Genomic DNA, 18217 nt, shown 5'->3' with positions numbered 1-18217 from the left:
TTTGCCAATGGAAACGTATAATAAACTGGTGAAAACTGATAATTTTATGATCAACATCTTTTGATAGTTTCTGAGTGATTTTTGTTTTTTGTCGTAATACAGATTTTTCCTATTCATGGAACAACTGCACCAGCCAAATGTACCTCTAACAACTCTACTGTGTTCTGGGTTTGACTTTGCCCACTTCAGTGCAAATGCTCTGATTTTATTTCTTGTGACTATGTAGCAATATTGCCTCTGTTCGAGTACTTATTCTGCAGCGTGATTTTCCAACTCTGGCCAACGAAGGAGTCCTCGTCTCATCAAACATTGTTTCTTTGGTATTTTTCTTAAAACTTCTTCATTCTTTCTCCAATCTCTTACCAACTTCTCACTTACCTCAAAATATCTCACCTATCCATATATCTTTTTAGCTATCTTTCAATTATCAAAATTGTGCCCATTTCAAAAGCATCCTCTGGAAGCTCATTCCAGATACAGAGTATATCCTGTGTGAAAATGTTGCCCCTTGGGTTCTTCCTAAATCTCTCACCTCTCCACTTAAACTCATGCCTTATGATTCTAAAATTGTTTACCTTGCAACAGCACAGTTGGTAGATTCCTTGGCCACTTCTATGTCTTTTAACTTAAAACTTGCTTCATACATTCATTGCTCTGCTGGAGGCTCCATGATAACAACCACCTTCTGGTCATGACCAACAGCTCAGTTAATGCATTTTATTTGGGGGGGGGGATCATCTTATACCCGATATATGATAAAACCATGAAAATGAGGCTGAAAATTGAGTCCCATCTTATCTGATGGTCACCTTATGTTCCAAAGTATACGATAATTCTGTTTCAGTGATTGTATGCAAGTGTGTTTAAATGATCCTTGCCCAATTTAATTTTGCAAGAACCAAGATTGTGACCCTTTTTCAGAATATCACAGGCCCCAATTGTGTCCTGTGTAACCATCCACAAATGTAGACTTTCTACAGTGTCACTTATCCTATAATGATCATATAAGCCTCTAGCTGAGAAGATTCTTCAGCATATTCTTGTTTGAACTGAATTAGATTAACTACAAAAGTTAACATTTCCTTCCTTCCCCAAAAACCTTCTCCCATTTCACATCATATTCCTTTGAGTTATTTTTGAATTAATTATCTTGCAACATTCCATGTTGTAAATAGCTGAAGTGACAACTTTTCACAAGAGCAGTCCTCAAATCAATAACTGTGTCAGAAGATTTCTTCAAACTAAACACTCATTACTTGCCATCCTCTTTAGCTTGAAATCAGAACCTTTTCATTTAATTGACATGACAAATAATCATTTTTACTTTGTAGATTACTTAAATCATTTACAATACCACTTTCAAAATCATATTTTATTTTCTTAGTTTGAGAAATTGCCAGTTTTCAGTCAGTTTAATTTTTTTCCACTGGAATTATCCTAATAAATTCACGGTGCATTTCTCCAAAGTTATTATTATGACTATAGTGGTAGACCCAAAGGCTCACCCAAAAATTTATGTTGCACAAAGCTGCCATTACCCCTTTGTTATGTATCCATTCCCTCTGCCAATAGTAGCAGAATGGATTCCACTTTTTTATTTGGGCAATTGTTGAATTTTTCCACTAACTTTAAGGATGCAAGCTTAGATCTCTTTTTATTTAATCTCATGGCATTAATTCACCATTCTTTGTTCTTATTCCTAACATAAACTAAATAATTAAATGCAAAATCAGAGTGATTTTATTTTCTTTCTCCTCCCACATAACATAAACAACCAACTTCGCACTCAGTTTTTATATTGACCGCCATCATTATTGGAGATTAAACCCCTGGAGGTTAGCCTTAGTACTATATCAAATAGTTATCCGCAATTGGCCCACCTGGTTATCTGGATAAAATCTCTTTAAATCTGCTTAGTTTGACATAATCAATATGAGTGATGAAGAAAAAAAAACCTGATTCCTTGGCATTAAACTGTGACCATATACAAACACAATCTCAATCTCTGATGGGCATCCAACTGTCCCAGTAAGCAACAATTTCATCTCCCATCACCTTCTCACTGAAACAGTCTGTCCTTAGCTTCATCATTACCAGGATGAGGCAAATGAAAACTCGAGGAACAACGTATCATATTCCTCCTGGACAGCCTTAAATCTAATGGCATGAAAATCAATTTTTCTAATTTAAGTAACCTCACTTCTATCTGATTCCAATGTTTCCATCTCTTTTACTTTTCTCTCTAATTCCCAACCCCACCACCAGTGGTCTCTCCCACTACCTGTCCTTCCACCTCCCCACCTTCTGTCCAATAGCCCATCACCTCTCAGCCCACTCCCCAGCATCTTTCCCTCTTCATATATTGCACATCACTTCTTCCTACTTTAGTCCTGATATAGGGTCCTGATGCAAAATATTGACCGAACATTTCAACTCATAGGTCTCATTGTTTGCTTGATCATCTTTTAAACTTGACCGAGAGGTTATTGTTGAATGAGATGGTATAATTACTTTTGGTGAATACATTTTTATGAGGTAGTAGGTCTTTATTACACAGCCTGTCCCACTCCATATAATGTCATCCTTTTGCTTTCAAAATAGAAGCTACTAATGGGATTGGCGTATTATAGAGACATTTATTTTTTAGTACAATAATAGACTAAAAACATTCTACTTGTCAGTAATAAGCCATCACTGGAAATATTACTCCATGAAACTCTAATATAAATGTTTTCATGTATTCATGTGTTCCCTGAATGAAGGACACTTGCTACTGTCAGTCTATAGTTCCAGTTGATGAAACTAATATTTGATTCATAGTTAGGAGGGTACTGCCTAAACACTTAAATATTTCATTATGAATTATGTTATTCTCTATGTTGTGAAAATTTGGTGCTTGTCTGATAAATAAAATAGAGGTTATTTTGCTGAAAGAAGGTGCTAAACCAAGTCTATGTTTCTATGGATATTCTGTTCCATGGGTTCAAATTCTTCAGGAGACAGGAGTGCTGATCCTTTGCAAGCAGTAATCCAAGTCAAGCAGATTGGCGCAACCACTCTATAGCTATTAGCACTGTCTGTATGTATGTACTGTATGAGCTCGCCCACCCCTGCACCTGTGTCTCCCCCCACCCCTGGAAATTCCCAAAAAGGCTGTTACACCCAAACTCTTCCCTCAGTACCCACCTTGGAACCGGGCCAGCATTAAATCCTATTAATCACAATTCTCTTGTCTAATGTGGTTCATCGATAGCACTACAAGCAGATCCAGGACTCTTCCAAGATACTGAAGATAATGATGTTTGAGCACTCAGTTTTGACATTGAAAAGATAAAACTATTACAAGGCAACAGCAATTTTCACATTCAATGGCAGACATATGTATAGCCAATCTGCTCACAAGCAACCTGACCAGTGTTCTTGAATAGTTCTGTATGTTTAACTATTTACATCCATTATCCACAGAAAGGGAGTCTCAATCCTTGGCTTTCAGCACATGGTTTCTGGCTGCATTCACAACCAGAGAATGTGAAATCTATTACCTGCAAATGTGAACTCTATTTAATAATTTCCACAACTCTAATTTCCTACTTTTGATTTGAATTAGACATTTAGGTAACCACAAGAAAGATAAAGCAGTTTTTGAACTGTAAATGAATTGCAATTTTATTAAATAACATTTCTGCCAGTCATAAATTCACTTTCCACTTCATAAGCATTGAAAATAATAAAAAAAGATAACATCTGAACCTTTATTCTCCCAATTTTATTCTGGCTGTTTATTACAACCTGCTGTGCTACTGACCTGTTCAGCCCAAATCATTCCTCTTCTCTATCCCGCTTTCTACATCCATCTTGTTTATTCTACAATCATTAATCGGATCCCCCTCCATTTTGAACAGAGCACTTCAATCTCTTTTTGACACATAGATAATAGTCTATGCCAATTAAGTCTCAGTTCAGTATACCTGATAACAGTCCATATTAATTAGGCCCACAGGTGAACTTAAAACAGAACATACAAAGATACAACATTGAAACAGAAGACGCTAACTAACCCATTGTGTGCTTGCACTGCTATTCATCAATACCATGAATGATCTACTTCAATACCACATTGATCCCACCTCAAGATGAGATTATATTGTATATCCAATATGCCATGTAGCAGGTTTTAACAAATAAATTTACATTTTTATTAGCTGGTGTTCTCTCTGTCTGAAGTTACAGACTGAATGGCAGCCTTTGTCATTTCTTCCATCTTATATACCAGTAGGCTGTCCCCAAGTTATGAACACCGGACTTATAGAGAACACCAGTATATGTGAACGAACCCTCATTATATTATCATCTTTAATAGTCTTTCATATAATTATTCTTAATTACTAGGTGTGGTAAACCACTGTATGTATATATTTATCTGTCTGGGCACACCCATTGCCGACTGTACCTGTGGCTCCTCCCACAGACCCCTGAACCTGAATAAAGGTGACTGTTCCACAGGCCCTTCCCCAATTCAGAATAGTCAAGCAGCATGGATGTGCCTTTGTTTCATAGCGAATAAAAGCCTCTCTGTTTTGTTCATCTTCAGTCTTTTGGAGTCATTGATGGTGCATCAATTGTGTTCACTGTAGATTTTTTTAATATAATGGGGAAGATCCTGAAGCAAGAGAAGCTGGAAATTGACCCTCAATCACTTGAGGCATCTACCAACTTTGAACTCTGGCCATGCTGCTTCAAGGCATTCCTGCAGGCCTCTTCAGCCATCATGTGGTCAGAGACCATGGCAGCAGAACTCCGTGAGCACCCACCCCCACTACCACAATCACCGTATTCCGTCAGCGATCTAACCATGGCCACTGTACTTCAGGAGCACCTGAAGTATTACTTCTGCGGTATGGGCAAGCATCTGAGGAAACACTGCTCAGCAAAAGACACGGTCTGCTCCAGCTGCGAGAAGAAGGGATGCTATGCAAAGGTGTGCAGATCAAAACCCCTTCCCAGCAGCACCACATGCGGATTGTGGGGGCTGCCATCTTTGATATTACCATCGCCGGAAACTAACAGCGCCATATGCGAGTCGTGGGGGCTGCCATAGTGGGCGCCATCTTCAGGATCAACACGCAATCTCTATACCCCAGAGACAAGCAACGATCCGACACTTGTCTCCATCACATTCAATCAGGACAGCCCATATCAGCTTGCCAGCTCAATGATGGATATCCAAGTAAATGGCAACATGATGTGTTGCCTGTTCGATAGTGGGAGCAATGAGATATGGTGCAGTGCTACTCTCTCCTGGTAAGGCCAATAAACCAAAAGGTCTTGTTGGCCTCAAAGTCACATATGGTGGATGTCTGCAGCAAATGCGTGGTGACCCTGACCGTATGAGGTATGGACTATAAAGACACCAAACTTCTTGTGATGTCACAGCTCTGTGCTGCTGTGCTACTGGGACTGGATTTTCAATGTCTCCTTAAGAGTGTGACGATGGAGTTCGATGGACTCCCTCCATCCCTCAATGTCTGTAACCAGTAGTTCTCAAATCGCCCACTGCGCTCCACCTACCCTTCAGCTCCCCCCACCATCGCACACAGCCAGCAACCCAGTCAATCATTGTGTATGATCTGTGGACTCTCCACACTTGAAATCACTCCTCCACTACTGTTTGTCAATCTTACCCCAATTGTAAACCCATCACCATTTAAAGTAGGCAGTACTGGGGACAGGGCCTTTATTTGGGCGGAAGTGCAGCGGCTACTCAATGTGGGGATCATTGAGGCCAGCACCAGCCCTTGGAGAGCACAAGTGGTGGTAGTGGGGAATGGGGAGAAGAACAGGATGGTCATCAACTACAGTCAGACCATTAATAGGTGCACACAACTAGGCGTTTGCCTCCCTTCCCTGTATATCCGATATGGTGAACCAAATTGCACAGTATCAGGTCTTCTCTAAAATCCACACATCACCAGCTCCCCATCCACCCAGAGGACCACTAATATACTGGGTTCAAGGCAGATGACTGCCTCTACCATATCCTGCAGGTCACCAATGGGGTCTCAGGCTTCCAGCAGGAGATGGACTGCATGGTAGATCAGTAGGAGCTGTAGGCCACATTCCTGTACCTTGACAATGTCACCATCTGCGGCCATGACCTGCAGGATCATGACGCCAATCTTCAAAAATTCCTCCGAATCACCAAGCTCCTCAATAAGACCAAGTGCGTATTTCACACAACCCTCCTTGCCATCCTTGGCTGTGTCATTGTGAATGGAGTCATTGGTCCAGACCCTAACCACATGAGCCCACTCCTGGATCTTCCCCTCCCCCATAGCCTTAGGTCCTGAAAAGGTGCCTGGGCTCCTACATGCCACACCGCATGAATGCATGTTTTCCTTCCCCAGGAAATCTGCAAGAAACCACGCTGCTGGCACGAGGACACTGTCTCTGTTAGGGATCTGGCATCCTCAAGGGCTCCGGAGACCTCCATTGATCACTCCACACTCCCCTCACCCCTACCCACCCACAATGCATCAGGGCCATGGCACATTACCTCACCCCCAACAAAGGACATGCCAGACTCGTCACCGCATTCTCACTGCCCAACACTGACGAGTGCACACAGACACCGCAGTCACAGCCTGTACTACGATAGTCACAGCGGAAAACCAGACCACCTGAAAAACTGTATTATCAGCACTTCACCCACTGGACTCTTTTTAAAAACAAGGGGTGAATGTGATAAACCACTGTACGTAGACATTTGTCTGTTTGGGCAAACTCGTTGGCCGATTGTACCTGTGGCTGCTCCCACTAACCCCTTCTCCAATTCAGAAGAGTCGAGCAGCATGGGCATGCCTTCATTCTATAGTGGATCAAAGCCTATCAGTTTGCTCAACTTCAGTCAATTGGAGTCATTGGTGGTGCATCACTATGAACAACTAGTTCATTCTCTCTCTCTCTCTCTCTCAACTTTTAGTATTTGTTTTGTCAAATCAGTCTTGTTTGCTTCTAATATCATTCATTATAATATTATGGACATATGGTTACAATATCAAGTGACATATATTTTCTGAATTATGGAAAAAAATTGACTAATAAACATCAGTAAAAATAGCACCTGTTTGTTGCTAAGGACAATCAGAATTGCCCTGGCCACATTCATTTTATAAATGCCAATACAAATTAGTTAAGGTTCCTTTTTTGTAGAGAAAGTAGTACTCGATACTAAGTGAGTCAAACTGCTCTGAATGCAAAGCTACTTCATAAACAGATTGTTCACATTACAACTTTCTTAGTTTGTCCAATTCTTGTTATGATTTTAAGAAATATTTCTTGAAAAATTGATACCCTAGAAGCAGAAGTTGTCACATTTAATTGTTGGAACATACTAAACTTACAGATGAATCGTTCATGAAATGGACAAGTGATTTTTAGCTGCTGCTCACCTGTTCTTAATCTACAGAGTGGGCAATTTACTCAGAGTTCCCATTGCTATCCACTGACTCTGGATGGAAGGGGTTTGCTTATAAAGATTGGTTGTGAATGGGACAGGGAAATAATGCATTGCCGCCTATGGAATAACTGGTGAATACTCAGTGGTCTGATTGGTTAAGAATAGCTCTTGACCATTTTACCAACTGTTTACTGGCACCCAAGAAACAAAGCAAAGATTAGGAGAAAGAGGAAGACAAGCTAGCCAAGGATTTTTAAACAATTTTTTTATTAGTTGTAATCCCTAGGTCAGTTTTTACATCTTATTGATTGAGGACTCAGTTCTATTTTTTGCCCTTTCAACACCCATCCCCCACCTCTCCCCCATCCATGCATAACATTCTCAATTGTCTACAGAGCCATGATCACAACATTTACAAAATGCAAGTTACTCTCACAAATGCTGAATGGGATCCTGACAGCCTGTAACTCGTGCAATCTCTCATGTGCTTTTTTGTGTTTGATGTCCATAGAATATATCTCAAAGACTCTAAGTTTGTGTATAAACAAGCATTCTAAAGCAAGTTATGCATTGGACAACTACCATTAATCTATTTTTGAGAGATTCTTAAAAAACATGGGCATAATGACATTAATTTTCATGAATCAGTTCCTTGCATGGCAAGGGCATCTGAAAAAAATTCCAACTTAAAATCACTTCGCAGGCATCCCTTGCTGTAGAGTAAACAGGCACTTTTACACTTACAAAGAGAAATGAAAAGGTTAATACTTGTTTGAGACCTCCTCCTGAAAATCAGACTGCCCTGTTCAGGATTTCAATCAACACCTATCAAATAACTATATATTTTGTTTCTTGAAAAGATATTTAACTTTATCCTAAAAATTAAAAAAAAAATAACAAATGCTGGAAACACTCAGCAAAGTCAATGAATTATAATTCATTCAGCATGGAAACAGGATATTCAGCCCTCCATATCTTTGCTGACCAGTGGCCACCCATCTATATTATTTCCATCTTCCAGTACTTGGCTCATTGTCTCCTCAGCCTTGCTGTTTCAAGACGCTTGCCAAACCCTTCTTAAATGCTTTCAGCAACTCTGCTTCCACCAATATCTCAGCCAGTGTATTCCAGGTACTCACCAGTCTCTCAGTAAAAAAACCTCCCTTCAGAATCCCTTACCCTTCACTTGTGTCCCCTGGTTTTATTTACTCCTCAAATGGGGAATCTTCATAATTTTGTTTGTGTCCTTTCTTAACCTCCTCTGCTCCAGGGAAAACAGACCCAGACTTTACAGTCTCTTTTTATAACTGAAACATTTCATTCCAGGACATATCCTGATGAATCTCCTCTGCAGCCTATCCAGCCCTGTTACATCTTGACCACAGTGTGATTAGTCCTCAGCTGGAGAATAACCTCCCTGTATTTGCATTCAATGCTCTGACTAATGAAGCCCAGCATCCCATATGCCTTCTTACCCACATTATTTATTTGCATTGTTAACTTCAAGGATCCCAAAATTGAATGCCAATTGATCTCTCTGCTCATTGACACTTCCTGGGACTCTAGCATTCATATGCCCCAGTTACAATGGTACTCCCAAAGAGCATCACCTCATAGAATTAAACTGCATTTGCTATTTCTCAGCCCATTTCACCAACACATTCATATAGCCCTCTACACCAAAATGATCCTCCACTTCAGTCAATATAAAGGATCATAAAACTGCTGTGAGAAGTCAATACAGAGGATCATTAAAAGGGCTGAGAAGACCACCATCATCTACTGATGACATTTACCAGGAATGTTGATCCCTGGTACCCATGGCCAGCTACCATCAGGAAAGAGGTACAGGAATGTTAAAAAATAAAACTGTCAGGCTGGGAATTAGCTTTTTTGCACACTGTGAGGTTGATGAATGGTATCCTGTGACCTTGGGTCTCTATAAATGAAACTGAGTAAATCACATATACATAAAAATATAATATAAAATATATATGTATGTACATATGTGATTAATATGTGCTGAATTTGTGAGAAATGTATCATGAGTGTATATAAGCACTGTTTCATCAGGTTGAATATATACCGTCAGATGATAATAAACTTGATCAATTACTCTTCTTGTCATCTGCAAACAAGTTGTGGTAAACCACTGTATGTATATATTTATCTGTCTGGGCACACGCATTGGCTGACTGTGCCAGTGGCCCCTCCCATAGGCTCCCAAAATAAAGGTGACTGTCCCTCAGACTCCTCCTCAGTTCAGGACTATCGACCAGCAGGGATGTGCCTTCATTCTATAACGAATAAAACCCTACCAGTTTTGCTCAACTTCAGTCTTTTGAGTCATTGATGGTGCATCAATTCTATTCGCAATAGTCTTGACAATGGAGCAGATCCTGAAGCCAGAGAAACTGGAAATCGGCTCTCAATCGCCCGAGGCATCTACCAACTCTGACTGCGCTGTTTTGAAGTGTTCCTTCGGGCATCATCAGCCATTGTTTGGTTGGAGAAAAACAAATTACAGGTACTGCACTCCTGAGTCGGCCCTCTGGCATACTCGATGATCAGGGATGCTGCAATATATCTGGAGGCAATGGACATATTGTAAGGCCAGTACCTGAGAAAGGTCAACGAGGTCTACGCCAGACACCTCCTAGTGACCTGAAAGCAGCGACCTGGGGAGTCGAATGGCGAGTACCTCCAGGCCCTGCAAGCCCTTGGATGGGCCTGTGAATGCAAGGCTGTGATGGCCACCAAGTACACAGAGGACTTGATTAGGGATGCCTATGTCGCAGGCATCAGGTCCAATTACATCCCTCAGAGTCTACTAGAGCAAGGTGAGCTCAGTCTGCAGAGGGTAGTTGAATTGGCAGGCACATTGGAGGTATCCATTCAGAACATGGAACCCTACTCAAGTAACAATGCAGCTGCCTTGTGGTTGCCCCAAGCACTGCCAACTTGGGTTGCGCCACCACCGTCACATTCCACCATCAATCCAACCACAGCAGCCGTACTCTGCAAGCGCCTAACACCGCTACCGCCATATCCCGCCAGCGACTCAACCACGATCTCTGTACTCCATGAGCACTCAAAGAGCTACTTCTGCAGCCTGGGCAAGCACCAGAGGAAATGCTGCCCAGCAAAACGCGTGTCTGCTCCAGCTGCAGGAAGAAAGGGCACTATGCTAAGGTGTGCAAATCAAAACCACCCATCGCTAGCAGCCCTGCATGCAGGCCACTACCTTGAACGCCACCATCCCCAAGAACTAGCGACATCATGTGCAAGTTGTTGGGGGGTGCCACCTTGGGTTCCATCTCCAAGGCCCAGCAGTGCTGCATGTGAGTCGTGGGAGCAGCTATCTTGGGTGCAATCTTTGAGATCAAGCAGCACCGTGTGTGGGCTTTGGGGGGCACCATCTTGGAGGCCGCATCTCCCGACTCAACACTTGTGCTCTCTGATGCAGCAACAAGCAGCGATCTGACACTGGCTTCTATCACACTTGCCCAGGTCAGTCTCCATCAACTCGCCAAATCGATGATGGACATTCAGGTAAATGGCCTGTTCGACAGTGGGAGCATGGAGAGCTTCATCCACCCCAACACAATGCAGCGCTACTCCCTCGTGGTAAGGCCAGTAAACAAAAAGTCTCCTTGGCCTGAAGGTCACATACGGCAGATGTCTGCGGCTGCTGAGTAGTGACTGCTGTGTAGTGTGGGGCACAGACTATAAAAACTTTAAACTTCTAGTGCTGCCACAGCTCTGCGCTGCTGTGCTACTGGGACTGGACTTTCAATAACACCTTAAAAGTGTGATGATGGAGTACGATGGGCCCCATCCACTCCTCATAAAAACTACCCAGTAGTTTTTAAATCGCCCACTGCACTCCACTGACCCTTTATCGCCCTCCCCTACCGCACACAGCCAACAATCTGATGGTCATCACACATGAATCTGGACTCTCCTCCCTCAAAATCTTCTCTCCATTGCTGTCTCTAACTTCACTCCCGACTATAAATTCATGGCCATCAAAGACGTTGATCCAAACCAAGGCTTTTATTAACTAAAAGACTGAAGCATATCACAAGTAGGTTGACCAGTCCAGAATGACCTGGTCTGGCTAGGAGCAATCCTTTCAGACCTCCCAGTAGGTGTGGCTACACTCTCAGCCAATCACAGTCATCCTACACTACCATCTCTACATATGTACATATACACATTGGTGATAGAATCTGTACTATCATATTCACCCCTTCTTTGAGAACTGACCCCAGGATGAATGGAGGTTAGGGGCTGTACCAGTCAGGGGATCTGACCATCCGGCGTGACTGCCATGGCGCTGGGATTAGGGTCGCCGGAGTCGTGTCGCCGGCAGGCCCGTAGGGTGCAGCCAATGCTTCGCTCAATTCCCCAACAGCATTGTCGACAGTCTGGCCTGAGCTGGTGGGGTGGTGCTGGTCCCTCTGTTCAAGCACATGACCTGGAGGAGAAGGAATAGGGGGTGGTTGGATGAAAGGCACTGTTGCCCCTGATCCGGCTTGGGCTAGGTCCCTTACTGAGACTGTGTCCTCCCGTCCGTCCAGGTACTCAACATAGGCATAATGTGGGTTCGCATGGAGCAGAGTCGCTCGGTCAACCAAGGGGTCATTCTTAGAGTACCGGACGTGGTGTCGTAAAAGGACTGGACTGGGAACCATGAGCCATGCCAGTATGGTCGTACCCGACTCGGACTTCCTCGGGAAAGAGAACATCCTTTCATGGGGGGTGGCATTGGTCATGGTGCATAGGAGGGAGCGGATGGAATGTAGGGCACTAGTGAGCACATCCTGCCAGTGAGAGGTGGGGAGACCTTTGGACCAGAGGGCAAGCATAACCGCTTTCCAGATGGTGGCATTCTCTCTTTCGACTTGCCCATTACCACATGGGTTATAGCTGGTGGTCCTGCTTGAAGCAATACCATGCTCCAGAAGGTACTGCTGCAGCTCTGCGCTCAGAAACGAGGACCCCCTGTCCCTGTGGATGTAACTGGGGTACCCGAAGATGGCGAAGATGGCCTCTATAACTGAGGAAGCAGTAATTTCCGAGCAGGGCACAGTGAACGGGAAGCGGGAGTACTCGTCGATGGCCGTAAGGATGTAGGTCGTACAGTTGGTCAACGTTAGGGGCCCCTTGAAGTCTACGCTGAGACGCTCAGAAGGGCGGGTGGCTTTGATGATGTGGGTGTTCTCCAGACAGAAGAAGTGGGGCTTGCACTCAGCGCACACTGGGTAGGCTCGGGTCATGGAGCGAATCTCCTTGACCGTGTAGGGCAGGTTGCAAGCTTTGGCAAAGTGTGCAAACCTAGTGACCCCTAGATGACAGAGCTCCTCGTGGAGTTTCTGCAGCCTTTCCAGTTCCATGTTGGTGTAAGTCCCCCTGGAGAGTGCATCTGGCGGGTTGTTGAGTTTACCTGGCCGATACAGTATGTTATAATTAAAGGTGGAGAGCTCGATTCTCCACCTGGCGATTTTGTCATTCTTGATCTTACCTCGCTGGGTATTGCTAAACATGAAGGAGACCGCACGTTGGTCAGTCAGCAGCGTAAAGCACCTGCCAGTGAGGTAGTGTCTCCAACAACGTACTGCCTCGACTATGGCCTGGGCCTCCTTCTCGACAGAGGAGTGTCGGCTCTCAGGACCCTGGAGGGTTCTGGAGAAGAAGGCTACCGGCCGGCCGGCCTGGTTAAAAGTGGCTCCCAGTGCAAAGTCAGACGCATCGCTTTCGACTTGGAATGGAATGGACTCATCGATGGCGTGCAGCGTTGCAGCAGCAATATCTGATTTGATGCAGTGGAAGGCCACTCTGGCTTCGGTTGACAGGGGGAAGGAGGTGGTCTTGATGAGTGGCTGTGCCTTGTCGGCATAGTGTGGAACCCATTGGGCATAGTAAGAGAAAAAAACCCAGGCAGCGTTTGAGTGCCTTCTGGGTGTGGGGGGGGTGGGGGGGGGCAAGTCCATGAGGGGACGCATGGTGTCAGGGTCCGAACCACCCTGCTCTCCAGCACACAGCCCAGAATTGAGAGCCGAGTGGTCTGGAAGACACACTTGTCGAAATTGTAGGTCAAGTGCAGCTGAGTTGCAGTCTGAAAAAATTTCTCAAGGTTGGCATCATGATCCTCCGTGTCATGGCTGTAGATGGTGACAGATACAGGAAAGTAGCAGTCAGCCCATTCTTCCTGCTGGAAGACCACGACGCCATTTGTGACCCCAAGGGGTACCCTGAGGAATTGATACAGCCGCCCATTCGCTTCGAAGGCCGTGAAAGGTCGGTCTTCTCGGCGAATCGGGAGCTGATGATAGGCCGAATGCAAGTCCATGGTGGAAAATACACAGTATAGGGCAATCTGATTCACCACATCCATGATCCGTGGAAGGGGGTACACATCCAGGAGTGTGAAGTGGTTGATTGTCTGGCTGTAGTCAACCACCATCCGCGGATTCCCCCCATTTTTAACAACCACTACCTGGGCCCTCCATGGACTCGAGCTAAGTTCGATAATGCCCTCATCCAGCAGTCTGCGCACCTCGCTTGTGATAAATTTCCTATGTTCAGAACTATATTGCCGTCTTTTGGTGGCTACAGGCTTCTAGCCAGGGGTGAGATTTGCGAAAAGTGCTGGTGGAGTAACTTGGAGGGTGGAGAGACTATAGGTGAGGCTCCGGGGCACGGGGGCGGGTGGCTTGGGCTGCTGCTGGCAGGAGGTTCCCGGGACGGAGTGGTTACAGACAGAAAGTGGAGCATGAGGCCCCCCCAAAGTGCAGGGAAATGGTTTGAATCTGGCACTAAAAATCCAGTCCCAGGAGAGCAGGGGCGCACAATTGGGGAAGGACTAATAGTTTGAAGTCTGTGAACGTGATGCCCTGGACTTTCAGGGTCACCACGCAGTACCCCTTTACCCAGTCAAGAGCGATCTGGTCGCCAGTGAAATTCTCTGTGTATCGGGGAGAATAGCTAGTCTGCAACGGTGGGCCAGGTCTGGACGAATAAAACTGTCAGTTGACCCCTGAGTCAAATAAACAAGTGGTATAATGTCCATGCACTTTAATCAATGCCATTGCTTTTGTGAGGGGTTGGGGGTGTCCTGGTCAAGGGTTATTGAGGCAGAGACTTCTAATGTAGATAGTGGAGACCTGCGTGATGATGTCAGGCAATGTGTGCGTGATGACGTCACGCAAACAGTTGGGCATGAAAAAAGTGTCAGGCAGTTGGTGTTGCTGCCTGCAGCCAAAGGTAAGTGTTGGGGGACGCTGCTTGCCGTTGGCGGTGGGGTGATCAGCGGGGGTTGGTCAGCAGGGAGGCAGTCAGCAGTGGTGGGTCCCCGGATGGCAGCGTTGGGTCCCTGGTCAGCAGCGTCGGTGGGTGCCGGGTCAGCAGCATCAGCGTGTCACCAGTCGGCAGCGAGTCCCTGGTTGGCAGCGGTGGGTCCCTGGTCGGTGGCGGTGGCGGGTCCCTGGTCGGCAGCGGTGGCGGGTCCCTGGTCGGCAGCGGTGGCGGGTCCCTGGTCGGCGGCGGGCATTGAAGTCGGGGCTGGGGCCTGGTTGGATGTTAGGGTGAACATCATTGTGGTGAGGGTGGGTTGTACCTTCCGCACTCGGCGTCTGCCCGTGATGTCAGGTGCTACCGCGTGGTGGAGTCCTTGCTTTCATTGGATGAGAGCTCTGAGGAAGAAGTGTTTGAAATGGAGAGTGGTGATTTGGCTTCACACGAGGCACTGTGTTTGACGGTGGCCATTTTGAAGTTACAGACTACAGCGAAGGGGCCATTTTTAAGGCACTTCTGGCCGGGCACTTCTCGCCGGGCACTAGAACTTGCTGTACTTGTTCCTCCCGCAGAAATAACACTTTGGGGTTGCATCGGGCAGCATAGCAGCAGTAGTAGGATAGAGGGAGGGCATCCTACTCACATCAGAGTATGGTGTCCAGCCCCAAGAGTACATGTCCATACTTAAAACGGCAGCCTCCATCGTCTCTGCGATCCGGATCCCGACCTCTAGGTTTTCTCCCCCGTGCTCTAGGAGGCGCTGCCTCACCTCAATCGATCGAACCCTGGCCACATAGGCATCCTGAATCAGATCGTCTGTGGTCTCCGCAGCAGTTCTGTCTGTGCAGGCACAGTCCCTGCCCATTGCCCTTAGTGCCTGAATATAAGCTTTACAGGACTCACCAGGCTGTTGCCTCCTTGTAGTAAGTTTGTACCGAGCATAGACCCTGTTCACTGGTGGCTCGTAGAGCCCTTTCAGCACCTTCATGGCTTGGCGTAAGTGGTCGCATCCTGGATACTCTGGTAGACTCTCGGGGACACCATAGTCAACAATATTAGTAGTTGACGGCTGTCCTCTATCACGGCAGGATCAGAGACCTGTAAGTATGTTTTGAAGCATTTCACCCAGTGCTTAAAGTCATTCGAGACTGTAGCTGACTGTGGGTCGATGTTGAGGTGTTCCAGCCGTAGCATACTCTCCATCCCTTCAAAATTTATTTTAGTTGCCTATGTGGTGTGCCCCAATGGGCATGAAGACACTGCCTCCACTAGGGACTTGGCACCCTCATGGACTCTGGAGACAACACCACACCCCTCCCTCCCTATCCACTCACGATGGACCAGGGCCAAGGGACATTACCTGAGCCCCAACAAATGACATGCCAGACTCATCACCGCGCCCCCACCTGCCCAATACCAACAACAGCATACAGGAGCCCCAGACTGTCCAGGACCCCATCGCTGCGGCACAGTCACAGCTGGTACAATGATGGCCACAGTGGAAAACCAAACTGCCTGAAAGACTTAATTTGTAATTGTATCATCAACACTTCACCCTGCAGGGCTCTTTTTAAAAACAAGAGGTGACTATGGTAAACCACTGTATGTAAATATTTATCTGTCTGGGCACACCTATTGTCCTACTGTACCCGTGGCCCTCCCACAGGCTCCTGAATAAAGGTGTCTGTCCCTCAGCCCCTTCCTCAGTTCAGGACAGTCAACCAGTGTAAACGTGCCTTCATTCTATTGCCTATCAGTTTTGCTCAGCTTCAGTCTTTTGAGTAATTGATGGTGCATCACATATCAATCGTGCTTCTTACATCCTTATCCAAATCATTCTTGTCTATACAGTGATGGCTCCAGAGTTGATCCTGTGGAACACCAGCAGTCACAGGCTTCTAATCACAAAAATAACTCTCTACTATCACACTCTGTCACCCACAGCCAAGCCAATTTTGGATCAAATTTATCTATGTGCTCTGGTACTGATGGACTTGACGCCTTTTGGATCAGCTCCCCATGCAGGACCTTGTCAAATAAACTGCTTTTACCGCAGTGCCCTCAAGTACACTTTGCTACCTCTTCAAAAGATTCAATCAGATTGGTCAGGAGGGATTTGCCTTTGACAAAAGAATGCTGGCTGTGTCTGATTAGTCCCTGCTTTTCCTAGGTAACACAGTTTCTGTGATAAGAGAAAAAGAGTTAATATTTCACCTTGAAGAAGAAAGAAACAAGTTGAAGTTGCAGAAAGAATGGAGAGGGATAGATAGGACAAAGAGAATATTTCTTATAAGGTGAAATGTGGTTTACATTTCACTTTTTGATTTTTGACTAAAATAGGCCTCAATTTATCGGCGATGTCCTCAACTTCAACAATTTCTGTTTAATGTTTTCCTGTTGAGCCAGAAACTGGAAAGAGTAGAAATGTTGTTGTATCAGTATTTGCTTGAAGTTACTGCACTGATGTTAGTTGATAGAAAAGAGTAAATATTCTGTAGAGGCAGAACAGGCGCAAGCAGCTCACCCATATGATACATTCTCTTCATTGAAACTAATCTCATGTTCTAATCCATACTTTCCAAGGACTCAAAAAGAATGGATGGCTTTGCCTCCTGAGTCTTTCCTTCTTCATAGTCAGCTTCTAAAACCTGAGGTTGACTATTAGTTCTTACTTTAACTTGACTTGCTTTTTTTTTCCAATCGTGGCATGTTAAACAGTTTCAATTGGAAAAAAAAATGCGGAAAAATAAAATTTAGTTCCCATAAAATAAATTCTCATTTCCCAAAAAAAGATATCCTGGATTATCTGTGATTTCTTACCTTCTTACGCACCTGTTGCTGTTTGGCAGAGTGTGCTTTGACATGTTTCCGCAATGAGCTTGGATCAGTGTAGCGCTTTGTGCACCCTGGGATCTGACAAGCATATGGTTTCTGTAAATGTTTAAGAGAGGAAAAAGTTTTACACTTCACAATTGATGCTGAATCTCATTAAGACAATTCTGTCCTGACTGCATACATGTGATTCTTTCTGCTATGAAATCATGAATTATTATTTCCTGCGTATAAGCACATTGAAACTGGAATATAGTTACTAAGAGAAGAAATTCTTCTTTTTAAGACATTTCACTCAAATAGCTCAGCCCTGGCAGCTGACCAGGAGTGTCAGATGATAGGCTCTGCTTTGGAATCTGATTCTAAAGGTGAAAATAGTTTTCACAACTGTAGCTGTTAATAATTATTATCGATACACAAAATATAACCATTGAGAAGCTACAGATGAGGAATATTTAAGAGTAATAATCTTTACAAAAGTTGCTCCAATGCAATCTTAAAAATTGGAGATTTAAATGCTGCAACTTTTAGAATTACATTGGAGAAACTTCTTTGTTTCAAACATAGCTGATGTGTGAAACTTTTAACTTGTTACCAATGTGGTAACCTTGTGAAAGTGCTCATGGGTAA

The 18217-nt window shown here is 44.7% G+C and overlaps 1 protein-coding gene across 7 annotated transcripts in view; it reads right to left on the bottom strand.

Annotated features, from left to right (window-relative positions):
• Positions 1-18217, bottom strand: part of LOC138763621 (zinc finger protein GLIS3-like) — a 331893-nt gene that overhangs the window by 104357 nt on the left and 209319 nt on the right. For 6 of the 7 annotated variants that reach the window (XM_069938097.1, XM_069938091.1, XM_069938092.1 and 3 more), the window contains one exon: positions 17576-17686. In XM_069938097.1, coding sequence (XP_069794198.1) covers positions 17576-17686 — 111 coding nt within the window. The remainder of the gene's footprint in view (positions 1-17575; positions 17687-18217) is intronic. The other variant, XM_069938093.1, reaches the window with a different exon arrangement.

The sequence above is a fragment of the Narcine bancroftii genome, chromosome 5 (genome assembly GCF_036971445.1).
Source record: "Narcine bancroftii isolate sNarBan1 chromosome 5, sNarBan1.hap1, whole genome shotgun sequence".
In the NCBI taxonomy this organism is placed as follows: Eukaryota; Metazoa; Chordata; class Chondrichthyes; order Torpediniformes; family Narcinidae; genus Narcine; species Narcine bancroftii.
The sequence above is the reverse complement of the archived record's forward strand: the minus strand, read 5'-3'. Positions and strand labels throughout refer to the sequence as shown.